This window comes from Ruditapes philippinarum, unplaced genomic scaffold, assembly GCF_026571515.1.
Source record: "Ruditapes philippinarum isolate M1 unplaced genomic scaffold, ASM2657151v2 ctg7457_1_1_1_1, whole genome shotgun sequence".
NCBI lineage: Eukaryota > Metazoa > Mollusca > Bivalvia > Venerida > Veneridae > Ruditapes > Ruditapes philippinarum.
In genome coordinates this window covers 71,189-86,053 of record NW_026858560.1, presented here as the reverse complement: position 1 = coordinate 86,053, position 14,865 = coordinate 71,189, and the positions used below count along the sequence as shown (strand labels likewise).

Below are 14,865 nucleotides of genomic sequence, written 5' to 3'. Positions count from 1 at the left end.
CAATAGGGTCACCAACTATTATCTGAAACAATCATTGAATTATATGTTTCCATTGTCACAATGATCTTGATATCGAAACTTCATTTCCAACCTTCTACTAATGACCTTGACCTCTGACCTACTTGCTAAATACATTTTCGGCCATGACATTAACCTTTGACCCACTAACACATGAGTTCTGCTTCGTGTATTAGGTCTCGGTCACTTAAGACCTTGAAACTACTGATCATTACATCCTTGAATTCTGCCCCTAAGCATAATCTATATTGTTAAAAAAGTAACAACTACAAAGTTGAGTAACTAAGTATAATGGCAAACAAACAAAGTGTGAAAGTACATTATTACCTGTTTTTGTTTAATATTCCAGATTCATGAATTAGAGTAAATTTCACTATTTTTTAAATAAATTAATTCATTAGATAAATTAAATAAAGTTCTGACTGACAAAAATGTAGTTCATAATAATTTATTTAAAAAAATGTAAAAATAAGACCAACTATTTGAATAGTAGTTATTCACACACTTTATTTCATGAAACATAAGATATAATATCAAAGAAAAAGAGAGAAAGCATTTACAACTAAATGGATTACAAACATAACAATGTTTATCACACAATACCCAATCTAAATCCTCTGCCTTTCTTTTATACAATTGGTCATAATACATAAAATACCATAAAAACCAATTCTCATGAAACTTTTGTAGATACATGTAACAATAAAACAGGGAATAAATTAACACTTGCACAGACAAGTTGAAATTAAATCTCTTTACACAATCATATTTGTTGGTATGACACTATAGAAGAGATTAAATTTACACCAATAAAAGGTTAAAGTAATAAGAAAATGTAATTTATAAAGCATTTTATATGATATACTTGATATGATACTGCATTGTGCAGTTGTCATTTATTGTGCTTATTTATTGACTTGTGTCTATATTCCAATTAAACTTTATCTGCATATAGAATAAAGCAATAAATAATTAAAATATTTTGTAGAAATATTTATTTTCATAAATAGTAAATTTCTTTTCACAACTTTCATGGAACACATATCTATTTATACATGTATAACACAAACTTTTAATTTCTATGAAATTTATTTTTTAATTTGCATAAAAAGGTGAAAATTAAAATATCATGTACACCAAATAGTCCAAAGCAATAAAAATTGATATATTTTGTATAGAACAGAACAAAAGGATATTTTGTATAAATATTTATTCTTATAAATACATGTAATAAATAATTTTCCTGCAAAACCATTTACAACTTTTCATAAAATACATAATAATTATGTACTTTTATAACAATATGAAAAATTATTAATATAATTACATTTTTTTCAATTTGCTCAAAAAGGTGAAAATTAAATGAAGTCATTATGTTCATCAATTTATTTTACGACAATGTTATTTCTTATGGAATAAAGATTTTTTAAACACAGATGATTTCATTTCATTTTGAAATAACACTTATATATTATCGGTCAACATATTTTCCAAATTTTGAGGTTTTAATGTTGAGTTGAAAACACATGCTTTCAAAAATCATAAGATATTGTAAACATTTTGACATTCATTTTTTGATAACACCAAGAATCATATTCTTTAAACAACTTTCTTAAACATAAATTAATATCAATAAAAGTAAAAAAAATAAAATACATAAATTTCAAAATACTACGGTATTAGTAAAATCTGCATACTATGAAACATGAAATAATTTGATTTAAATAAAGGAAATACAACAATGTTATAGTAAATATTAGAATGAATTAAAATATTTAGGATACAATAATAAATAACATTTTTCTTATTAAAAGCTGTGAGTACTACACCTATAATATTGACTAAATAATTACAAGTTAATCCCTGACACAAAATTTATTAATGGAACACTAATAAAGTGAACATAACAGTGGCATAATGGGGTACTGAATTTTTTCCCCTTTACAAGATTTAAACTCTTTCTCTTTAACATTTACCCTGCTGGTGGCACATTACTTTATCCATGCGACCACAGCAGACCAAGATCTGTGGGCACATCCATGCAGTCTGATCATGGTCTGCACTGTTTATGATTCAGTCAGTACTTATTTTGAAATATTTACTAAAAATATTGAATACTTTTGGCATGACTGAAAGATGAACAAATTCATTTGAAATATTCGGCATGGTAAGGATTATAAATGCCCTCTTTTTTCAAGTCAATCCTTTTATTTTTGCTTTTCAATGATTTGCTATGCAACTCAGCTTTATTCTGTACAAATTATTACAGCATTGGCTGTAACAAGCTCAAATACATAACAAATTGGAGACTCTCTGTTTTCATTTATTACTTAATCTCCTTGCTTCTACACAAAGTCGAGGATTAAATTTTACACTGGAATAAAAATAAAATCATTTGCGCTGAGTCACGACAAAACCAACATAATGGGTTTGCGACCAGCATGGATCCAGACCAGCCTGTGCATCCGCGCAGTCTGATCAGGATCCATGCTGTTCGCTTACCAACTCTATTACAATTAGAGAAACTGATAGCCAACAGCATGGATCCTGATCAGATTGCGCGGTCGCAAACCCATTACGTTGGTTTTGTCGTGACGCGGCTCAAATCATTTCATTCATGTTTGATCTGAAAATCTGTTTTTAATCTAAGGTTAGTTACCTTTACTGACAATCAGCTGTTTCTATCTGATACTATAATTACTGTATATATAAGAACAATTTTTTGACATGTGTGTGCAACTTTTTGAAGGTTGTACATGCAATAAACTGCCTGACTACCCAAAACATACATAGGAATAAAATAATAAGGACATGCAATGGTTCTGAAATTACGAAATTCAATAGTGGTCTATTACCTCTAATCACCTGTTAATCAAGGCATGGGTGAAATCCAGTCAATTGTGTTTATTATGGAATTAAACTAGTGCTATAGTATGATTTAAGGTCTCTGCCTGGCTACAGGTATTTCTAGAGGTGCAGGCTGGTCTGGCTTAACACTGACCAATATTGATGGTAGCACTCACAAGTTTCATAAAGTTTACTTATAATTGAATATAATACTTTAGCTGCATGAGAGCACTTTATAAATATTTACATTTGCCATGGATAAGGATATACTTTTAAATATATATATAAAAAAAATACCATCAATTACAAAAAAATACCATCAATTACAAAACTTATCAGTAAAAGGAACTTTACTGCCACAAAATGTTCAAACCTTTAACCTGCTGGTGGCATAAAATCTATCCATACCACCAGTGTAGACCAAGGTCAGCCTGCACATCCATGCCATCATGATCTGACAGTTCACTACTCAGTCAGTACTAATTTTTTGAAAATTTCACTAAAACTGACGAATTGTTTGAAAGATTTAGTGTCTACCGTATTACACACAGAAAATAAAACATTCATTCTATAGAAATCACAAAATATCCTGATACTTGAGATATCAAAATGATGTGATAGAGGTTCTTTATATGAGACGCGTCACGACAAAACCAACATAATGGGTTTGCGACCAGCATTGATCCAGACCAGCCTGCGCATCCGTGCAGTCTGATCAGGATCCATACTGTTCGCTTACCAACCCTACTACAAGTAGAGAAACTAATAGCGAACAGCATGGATCCTGATCAGACTGCGCAGGCTGGTCTGGATCCATGCTGGTCGCAAACGCACTGTATGTTGGTTTTGTCATGACACGGTTCTTTATAATGTAAAAATATTAAACAGACACACAAATTCACCAAGCCTAACAATTACCCTTTATAACTATGGAAAAGTATTTATTCAAGCTAAATATTTTAAGCAGATTAATATTTTTTTGTGTAGAAATATTTAACAATTTTCAGATCATCTCATTCAATATGGAATGTTAAATATCATAGAAACAATGTCTATATCCTGAGGTATGTAATATTCCCGTAAAATCATGGCACCGCCTAGGATTTTCACATTGACTTAAACATAAAAGTAATGAATAGTTTCATCAATGCTCTAAATATATTTTAAGGTAGTAAGGAAAACTTGAAAGCAGCTGACGGTAAAGCACTATTAAGTGCTTTTAAATCACTTTTACTTATCATAGAGTTGCAGAAGAATCAAGGAGTAAATTTTTCTGTCAGCTTGCCGGATAATGAACTCATTTTCAGATATGCATATTTAACAAGTGATGTCACACGGACAGTGCACTTAACTATTCCCAGTAATTGATTACAAATATAAAACAAAAGCAATTCTGGTATATTTGAAGTAGTTTGGTATGTGGAATGATTAAGTAAGTATCCGTATATCTTGATATGTGAGTTACAACTATCAGCATAAACCTCCATTGCTTGTGGAATCATAAGATTCAAAACCTTAATAATTAATGTCCCGAGTTCACAAAGGGAGACTATTCAGTAAAAATCCATGCTTGGAAATGTTGGAATTACCTAACCTGTTAAAGTGAAATGAGGTTGCACGCTTAAACTTTAACAACTAATGTGATCAAGCAGTTGAGTTGGATAGATCCTGATTTTTTTTTGCAAATAGGCGAGCTAAAATACTATGACACTTTATTGTAAAGATAATTATGTGATATAGTTTTTATTCTAATGTAAATGGGAGACTACTCATGTATATTTTCAATAACAGTTTGATACTCTTAACAAGATTTGCAATCAAATATTTGTTTTCACTTTGTAATATTTGATCTTCTCCAAAACAAACACAAAACAAAAACAAACAGAAAAAAAACAGTAGCCTTAATACAGGTACATGTAAATAGATTAAAGTACATATAACAAAATATTTGTTTTGAATACTTGATAAACATTAAGTTATTTTGAAAAATGATGTCATTTATTGACTTTACATATGATTAATGACGTCATAATGTTTTAGATTACACATGAGTAATAGAAAAATCATAAAGAAATATATTACAAAATATAATATAAAACAGACATCATGTGATAAAAAGCATAACACAGTAACTAAAGATTATCTCATCTTATAATACATTCAGACACTAACAATTTCGAGTTATCAATCAATTATTATCATGGAATGTTAAAATATTAAATCAAATGGTTCTAAATTAGCACTATCTCAATAATCACACAAGGGAGTGCTAGTCTAGTGGTTATGGCATCTGGCTTTTAAACTGGTGGTCATTGGTTCAAACTCTACTTTGGTCACCACCATGTTTCCTCATATGACATAATTCCCTGTGCTCACAAAGAAAAGATCAGGATCAGGTGGCACTGATTTTATTTATATTACTTTATGACACTAAAATGTAATGCGTAAGGATAAGATAATACACATTCACTACAGTAGGAACCCACAGTACACATTCCGTATATGCTACATTAATCGATACTGGCATACGGTCAATAGCTTGGGTTACTGAGGATATATAATACAGTGCATGAAGCAAAATGTAAAAGATTTCTAATTTGCAAAGAAATAACGCTATTTTGGGATAAAAATAAGGATTTTTTAAGGATTTTAGAACAAAGTGGAGTCAATCTAAATCTAAGTGAACACAGGGTCAGTACTAGTAAGTCAAATAAATAGCAAGCCATCTTCATAATAAAGCTTACTGTAAATAAATTAAATAAATTCTATTTTATAAGATTTACCTCTAATAATCACTCTGTATCTAGAATAATTAAATGTAAATATAGAATAACAGTTAACACTTATTTTAATATATTTATAATCTACAGTAAAATTTTATATATAACATTTTATATCTCATTTGCTACAAATACTTTATATTTTACTACAATGTCAAGTATGAAGTAAGCCTAAACCTAACAATAAAACTTTATCACAATTTAGGTTTTGAGTTTTAATTTTAAGTAAAGCACTAAAATGAAATATACAATATCACATAAGGTAAGCATTTCATGTGGCACTTAGGGCATATTTATTGTCAATTCAATTTTGAGCCAATCAAAACACAGAGAATTCTCTCCTTGATTTTTGACCAATCAAAACACAGAGATTTTGTCTCTTCTCATCAGGATGATCTCATCATCTAAGGTGAGTATTATCTGAAAGTAAAACAAGATCATTTTATACAGTGATATATAAGTGTAGGTCAACAATGATAGAGATACTCCAGAGCTTGGCAAATGTGGGTTATTACCACACTTTGTAACTACAGGCCAACTAGTTTGTTTGTTTGTTTGATTGGGTTTTACGTCACACCAACACAGTATACGTCATTTGGCGACATTCCAGCTTTACTGGTGGAGGAAGAACTCAGGTGCTCTTCCGTGCATTATTTCCGGCATGAACGGGCACCTGAGTAGAACCACCGACATTCCGTAAGCTAGCTGGATAGCTTCCTCACATGAAAGAATCCAAAGTCCCTGTGGATTCGAACCCACAGTGGTGAGGGGCAAGTGGTTTGAAGTCAACGACCTTCACCACTCGGCCATGGACTCCCCCATGGCCAATTAGTTAATGCTACATATCAAACACCTTACTTTCTGACATTTTAGTTTTCTTTCAAAAGGTTTTGTTAATAACTGACAGCAAAAGATTGATAAAGTGGGGCGAGAATTAAAAAAAAATAGTGCAAATGGTGATACAAGCAAGAAAATTTTTCAGGATTTTATCTTTTGATTATGAAAACTTCACAAGTGAAGTGGGTCCAGAAATATATCTCTGCTCATTCCAGATAGTAGACATCAGGTACCTCTGAACATTATAGCTCAGATCAGCAAAAGAATATTATTGCCATGAAAATAGATCTGACTTACCAGGAATGAGAAGAAAAGACTTATGGCAGACAGGAAGTGCCAGATATCATGTTTGTCATAAAACTGGAACAGTGAACATTCTTGGTTCCCGGCCCGAGATCCGGCTGGTGACAGCTGAAAATATACACAAATTTACATCAGATATTTATCATGTGTTCGTGAATTACAATACATACAGTATTTACGTACACATAGCTTAAACATTTTTATTTAAAATTAATGGCTAAACAAGTTTCAACTTACATTGATCTGTTCAATTTCCAGAACTGTTCAGTCATACATGTGACAAATGAAATGGGCCAAATCTGGATTTTCAGCTGGATTTTGAGGCTCAAAACTGGATTTTTTTTATCGACTTGAATTTCAAAGCGTGTTTGGCACATTTGGTTCAAAGAATCTATATTACCCTCAAAATCATTAAATTATGATTTTTTTGTGGATCAATATTAATTTATTTCACCAAAAAATAAATGAATAGATAAATAAATAAGTGTAGTCATACAGGCTATTTCAAAACAGTCACATTTTCACATTTCATTATTTTCAGTTTGAAGAATTATATCTGTCTTTTCAGTCATTCAATAATTGTCTACAAGCTATTTGAAAACGTACAACAACTATTCATGAACATAAGACTCTGACAGTTAAATAACGTAACATAAGTAGAAGACTCAAAATAAATGCAAGAATCGTTCCGTTAATTAAATCCACATTTTTGCCTCGATGATAGTGTAATTCCTAAACAAAACAAAAAAATTACCCACTCACTAAAAATAGGTTAATTAGACATCTCGAACAGGTTTTTGAATGATCCACTTTAAATGATTCTGCTCACCTTTTATCTTTATCAGTGCGGCACTAATCAAAGAAAATCAAAGGTTGAGCCGAATTCATACATGTAAATTTACAGGGTAGTTTTGATGACGTAGCGTGTAATACCTACTGCCAAATTACAAAAGAGGTCAATTGATTGACACACGACACGTGATAAGTTAAACATGTGAGAATAACTTTGGGTATAGGATTGTTTATTACGTCACCTTGCTGTCAATTAGTGACTCAACATTTAATCCGCTATAATTTAGGATATGGACAGATAACAATCAATGCCCGGAGGCACGGTTTACATTTTAGATACAGGTGCTGTGTTTGATTTTTTTTATGTTGATTTTTTTTTAAATATCGGGAATTCAAGCTGTAATATCGGGAATCGGGATCAGTGTTGAAATATCGGGATTTTTTTAAATCCCGCCGGGATGTCACATGTATGTTCAGTAGTTGTGTCAAATAATGAAATGTTACTTGCAATTAAGACAAATTGTAAGAAGCAATCTTAATTCATATTAGAATTGGCAATATTTTGCAATGTCTATTTCATGAAAAGTCAATGCAATTGAAAACTGTTTTCCTATATACTAATATATGTACATATAAATTATCAACTTTGTACTATGGATAGGACCAAACTGTTATACGAAGCATTAAGTTCACATACCTGCCAGCTAGTTAGATGTGCTACAAAGAAGTACAAAGCAAACCCCCATGTTACGCCAGCTATCAGTATAAAAGCCTTCGTCAAGTGAGGTATCTTCTCCTTAGCCCACCACTAAAAATAATAGTATACAATTTAAAGCAGCACGCCTTCAGATTCATGTTAATTTTTCATGAAAATAAAATTTTGGAAACGTATTTAAAAGTTAAATATTGTGAGGCGAACAAATAAAGCAATTGACATATTGCAATTGACACTTAAAATCCAAGAAAATTACCAAAAAGTGGCAACATATGCAAAAACAGCTCTTACTGTGTTAGTAACACAGTAGGAATATGGTAATAAAATACAGCAAAATGAGTCTTAAACTGCACAAAACATGTGAAATATAACTTGGATCTTGAATTACTTTACCTGTTTTTAGTTTTAGTACATTTTTTTATTATTGATTTTCTTGAAATATTCTTGCTCATCTGGAGGCATGCAGCTTTAACACTCATCCTGCTGAAACTGATCAGCCTTTTGCTGCCAGTATAGAGCCAGGCCAACTTGCTTACAGTGCAGACAGACCAGGGTCCATAATGTTGGCTGTTCAGCTTCAAATTCTCATTTTTATATTCCCAAAATTGGTAACAGACAGGGTCAACAAGTTCATTTATGAAGTTAAAGAAACTCAACTTAAGACCAAAAGCCTAAAACATGAAATTTGATTTTTTTCATAGATCAGCTGGGGCACTTAAAAATAGTAATACATGTATATGCAAAAGATAATTAAGAAATATGCTTAGAAACAAATTGAAAATCATATTTTGTGCTATTCTTGTGAAAAGCCTTGCAACGCTTTTCAATTTTTGGATCATTTTCCACAATTAGAATTATTATTCAGGAAAAACAGAGTGAACAAACGATCTGAAATTTTGCAAACAAGTTATTGAGCTAGACCTACATCTAATGGATGTAATAGAACATTTACCTGGAAAAATTATTTCCAGTCCTGTCATGCCAAATAACCACAGTGGAGTCCCTTTAAGGGTTAAAGAAATATTTCATGTTTTGCCAGAACGTATGCTATTTCATGTGTAGATTATCATGTACTCCAGAAATAAAATATTTTATTTTAAACATCATTGTTCTTAGAAGTAGAAGAAAACCTTATCATTCAAATGTTTGACATTAGAGCAGCATGCCTCCAAATTCATCCTTATTTTATGAAAATAAGGAAATTGTGTTTAAAAGTAAAATATTGTGTAGTGAACAATTGAAGTTTTAAGTTATCATATTGCAAAATCATCATTAATTACCAAATAGAGGCCAAAATATGCAAAAAAACAGCAGTTAATGTGTTAGTCGAGCAGTGGAAATATGCTTAAATACTGCAAAATCAGTCTTTAATGGCACAGAGCATGTAAATCATTACTTGAATCTTGAATTGTTTAACTTTTCATAAAATCTCATTTTTGGCAAGCTTGATTTTCTTGTAATATTTTGGCTAATCTGGAGAAGTGTAGCTTTAAGAATTATCTCCTTGTAACAACCCCTATCATCTCTAAACATGAAATTTGTTAATATTTTTATCATTTTTCTTTATTATAAAATATTACTCACATATAAATTATTACCAAGAGATAAAAAATCTCTAGAAAGCACTGTCCAGGAGATTTCATTAGTAAAAAACACACTGACAAACTTAATGTCTATTATGCAACTGTTTGGCATTACACACTCTAAAAAAGTATGTAAGTGATATTAGAATCATAAGAGTTGTCTCCCTTGAACAAATAATTTAGGATATTCACTTACCTTTGAAGCAATGTAGAATACTGTATATAGAATAAGGTTGGCAATGAAAATGGTAAGCAGGAATGAGGCAAAGTCTGAGGTTTTGTTTTTTGCAACACCATATATAGCTCTGTAAATAGAGGTATACCAAGGTGGGATAAACATTGTGTAGGTATATAGATATCTGAGTAAAAATAAAGTGCAATGATTTAATATTTACAAATGCAAATGTGTGTTTCATCATAGTTTAAATTTGTCAAGTTCCGATTTAAATCTTCAGTTCTGAAGACTATTCTTTCAAAAATCACCATCCATATAACAGAAGGTTTTTATACAAAAAACTGTATTGAGCCCCTGTCATCTAAAATCACTTAAAACATTTTTTTCTAAATCAGACTTCTTGTGTTTTAAATAAAATGACAAAGGTCTTTTATGAACACTATTTTGGTCTTGTAGCAATAAACTTATCTCCTTGAAAGTGCACACCTAGTTACCTATAACCGGAGTAATTTTTCTGAATTTTCCACATTGACAAAAGGGAAAAAGCATTCTCGGAAAATCAATATTTGTTTTGTTAAATATACATACATGACTCATTGGTGTATTGGCATTTTTCAACAGTATTATGGGCATATACCATAGCTTGGTAAATTAAATGTTTGTTTATTAACTTGATAAATTTGTTATAAGGATTTGATCTGCTTTGGATTTGGAATGATCCATTGGTAGTTCATGTGGGTTTCCAATATCAAAACTACTTAACCTATTCCCTTATAAAAGCGTGTTTGGACGACTTTTTGCCCCCCCCCCCCCTTTGAGGCCTCAAACAGTGAAATAATGCCCTTTTCACGCCCCAAACCCTGTTTTTCGTTTGAGAAATGTTGTTAAAAAAAGTGACCACTTTTTCGGCGCCGTCCCCCATCCAAATATTACATCAGGGGGTTGCCAGAAGGGGGATGTGCCCCCTTGTGTTTGGGGGGTTTGAAGGGGGGCGGAGTCCCCTTCATCGCCAAGAAAATTTTGGACATGTGACAGGCTAAAAATGGCCTCAGGTCGATCTTAGGGTAACTAGTAACCGACGCTGAAAAGCCTTTTACTCTATCTCAATTCATTGAGAAGTTGCAGCACTTTGAAATCAGTTTTGATGGAAAAAAAACAATGCAAAATAGTGATTTTTGGCAATTTTGAGACGTCCCCCCGTTGCCATGGTAACAGGAAATTTACCATTGAGCATGTTGTTACAGAGGTTATGGTTAAGTCAACATTTGTGCCAAGTTTCATTAGTATTGAAGCATTTTTCATAGTTTCATAGCAGTTTGAACTTGTTACAGGAGGCTTTTCAATGAAAACGGCCATTTTTCGCAATATGCTCATGGGGTAAAAGGTTAAATTACAACTTAACTAAAGCCAGTTCATGGCGTTTCAATATAAAACCACTTAAATTACTACTTAACTAAAACCAGTTCATGGGGGTTTCAAAATAAAACTACTTAAACTAGACCTATCACTGAAGGTGATTAATACCCCCACCAGCAACTTTGACTCTTGAACAATAAGTTGTCTGAAGAAAAATTTGAAATAAACCTACAGTAAATAAAGTACCATCAGCACTGTGTACAAAGAATTATTTCAATTTATTGCAATCCCAACTATCTTGATCTTGATATAAGCTTGCTATACACCAAGTTTGATAACAATATCTCATTCCTAACCCTAGTAATTGTCTGGAAACCATTTTTCTACTTTTAGTAACTGTGACCTTGAACCCAGGGAGTCCAAATGCAATACCAAGTGCGGTCTTCATGTAAGCTTGCTAAACACCAAGTTTGATTACAATATATGATTCCTAACTTTAGTTATTGTCCGGAAACCATTTTTCTATTTTTAGTAATGGTGACCTTGACCTTGGCCCAAGGGGGGTCCAGATGCAATACCAACCTATGTCTTCATATAAGCTTGCTATATACCAAGTTTGATTACAATATCTCATTCCTAACTTTAGTTATTGTCCGGAAACCATTTTTCTATTTTTAGTAACGGTGACCTTGACTTTGGCCCCAGGGGGTCCAGATGCACTACCAACCGGGGTCTTCATATAAGCTTGCTATATACCAAGTTTGATTACAATATCTCATTCCTAACTTTAGTTATAGTCCGGGAAACCATTTTTCTATTTTCAGTAACGGTGACCTTGACCTTGGCCCCAGGGGGTCCAGATGCAATACCAACCGGGGTCTTCATATAAGCTTGCTATATACCAAGTTTGATTACAATATCTCATTCCTAACTTTAGTTATTGTCCGGAAACCATTTTTCTATTTTTAGTAACGGTGACCTTGACCTTGGCCCCAGGGGGTCCAGATGCAATTCCAACAGGGGTCTTCATATAAGCTTGCTATATACCAAGTTTGATTACAATATCTCATTCCTAACTTTAGTTATAGTCCGGGAAACCATTTTTCTATTTTTAGTAACGGTGACCTTGACCTTGGCCCCAGGGGGTCCAGATGCAATACCAACCGGGGTCTTCATATAAGCTTGCTATATACCAAGTTTGATTACAATATCTCATTCCTAACTTTAGTTATTGTCCGGAAACCATTTTTCTATTTTTAGTAACAGTGACCTTGACCCCAGGGGGTCCAGATGCAATACCAACAGGGGTCTTCATATAAGCTTGCTGTACATCAAGTTTGATTACAATATCTCATTCCTAACTTAAGTTATTGTCCGGAAACCATTTTTCTATTTTTAGTAACAGTGACCTTGACCTTGCTCCAGGGGGTCCAGATGCAATACCAACCGGGGTCTTCATATAAGCTTGCTGTACATCAAGTTTGATTACAATATCTCATTCCTAACTTTAGTTATTGTCCGGACACCATTTTTCTATTTTTAGTAACGGTGACCTTGACCTTGGCCCAAGGGGGTCCAGATGCAATACCAACCGGGGTCTTCATATAAGCTTGCTGTACATCAAATTTGATCACAATATCTCATTCCTAACTTTAGTTATTGTCCGGGAAACCATTTTTCTATTTTTAGTAACGGTGACCTTGACCTTGGCCCCAGGGGGTCCAGATGCAATACCAACCGGGGTTTTCATATAAGCTTGCTATATACCAAGTTTGATTACAATATCTCATTCCTAACTTTAGTTATTGTCCGGAAACCATTTTTCTATTTTTAGTAACGGTGACCTTGACCTTGGCCCCAGGGGGTCCAGATGCAATACCAACCGGAGTTTCCACATAAGGTTGCTATAAACCAAGTTTGATTACAATACCTCACTCAAAACTCTAGTTATCGTCTGGAAACCATGATGTGGACGGACCGACGGACCGACCAACCGACAAGCTGACTCCTATATACCCCCCCTAAACTTCGTTTGTGGGGGTATAATTAAGCAGCTAGTAGACTGAACTTGCCATGGAGAAAAAAAGGGCAATAGACATACAACTTTAACTGTTATATAACCCTCACCAAGAAGTTTGGGTAATATAAGCTTCAATTGTTTTTATTGGGCTATATAACCTGTCAAAAATATTTTCAATTCATAATTTTAAGATATTTCTTCAAATAAGTGTGAAGTTTCTATCAAGAATAACATAATGCTACCAAAAACTGGTGCTTTACTAGCTAGATGATATCAACAAATGTGCAGGGTGGAAGGCTGTGGTATGTAACTACATTGCATGGTTGAAATACAAACCTTACCTTCATAAATATATAAAACAGCATGTATAGAGCCAAATTTGCAATGAACACTGCCAGCAAAAGACTGGCAAAATCTGATGGTTCTGAAAGCCCTCCATACAAAGCTCTTTATGAAATGATATATACAAATTAATCCCGCTATTCTAATGTACCTTAACTTTTAGATGTGATTGCATCATTCTTATGATGTACTGTTTGTTATGTATTTCAAAAAATTAAAAAAAAAAAGATTTTCCTTATATAATCTTGTGATGCTGTGACTACAACATTGTTTTAACTTGCGGAGTAATATGTATCCAACAACATAACAATTCAATTAACAAAAATAACCATAACAGGTTATTGTTTGTTTGTTTGTTTTGGGTTTTACGTCACATCAACACAGTATAGGTCATATCGCGTCGTTCCAGCTTTACTGGTGGAGGAAGACCTCAGGTGCCCTTCCGTGCATTATTTCAGGCGTGAACGGGCACCTGAGTAGAACCACCGACGTTCCGTAAGCTAGCTGGATAGCTTCCTCACATGAAAGAATCCAAAGTCCCTGTCGGGATTCAAACCCACAGCGGTGAGGGGCAAGTGGTTTGAAGTCAACGACCTTAACCACTCGGCCACGGACGCCCCATAACAGGTTATAAAAGGGAAGCAAATTTGTATGAATTAAAAACAAGAAAATAATAACTCTTTTTATTTAAAAAAAATATTATAAAAAAAAAAACATATAACTGACACAGATGGATGTTTCCTTGGCCTGAGCTGATTAAACACTGCTTAAACTTATCCAAGATGTCAGAAATCTAATTAAGGCTCTTTCAGGTAAAGCTTACTAATGGTTCATACAGAAATTAAAGGACACTATTCAAAGACTTTAAGGACTTTTCAAGGACATTTTGTCAATTTTTTGGGTCCAAAATGTTCATGAATTATACTCACTTTAAGTATCAGGTTTATCAAAATAAGGCATAATTATGCGCACATAGTATTACATTTGTATACTTTAACCTTTAAAGGTCTTAAGGTGACAACGGAGTCAATTATTACTGAAAATACCTAAAATGAGATTCTTTGCTTAGTAGATTTATCAACCTTTTCTGAACACAT

At 32.9% G+C, this 14,865-nt stretch overlaps 1 protein-coding gene across 1 annotated transcript in view; it reads right to left on the bottom strand.

Moving 5' to 3' along the window:
• Positions 1-507: 507 nt before the first annotated feature.
• Positions 508-14,865, bottom strand: part of LOC132753588 (SID1 transmembrane family member 1-like) — a 50,703-nt gene continuing 36,345 nt past the window's right edge. The window contains exons 18-21 of the mRNA XM_060744072.1: positions 13,768-13,873; positions 8,275-8,385; positions 6,780-6,893; positions 508-6,065 (exon numbers count right to left, since the gene is read on the bottom strand). Of these exons, the coding sequence (XP_060600055.1) occupies positions 6,003-6,065; positions 6,780-6,893; positions 8,275-8,385; positions 13,768-13,873 (394 nt within the window). The 3' untranslated portion in view covers positions 508-6,002. The remainder of the gene's footprint in view (positions 6,066-6,779; positions 6,894-8,274; positions 8,386-13,767; positions 13,874-14,865) is intronic.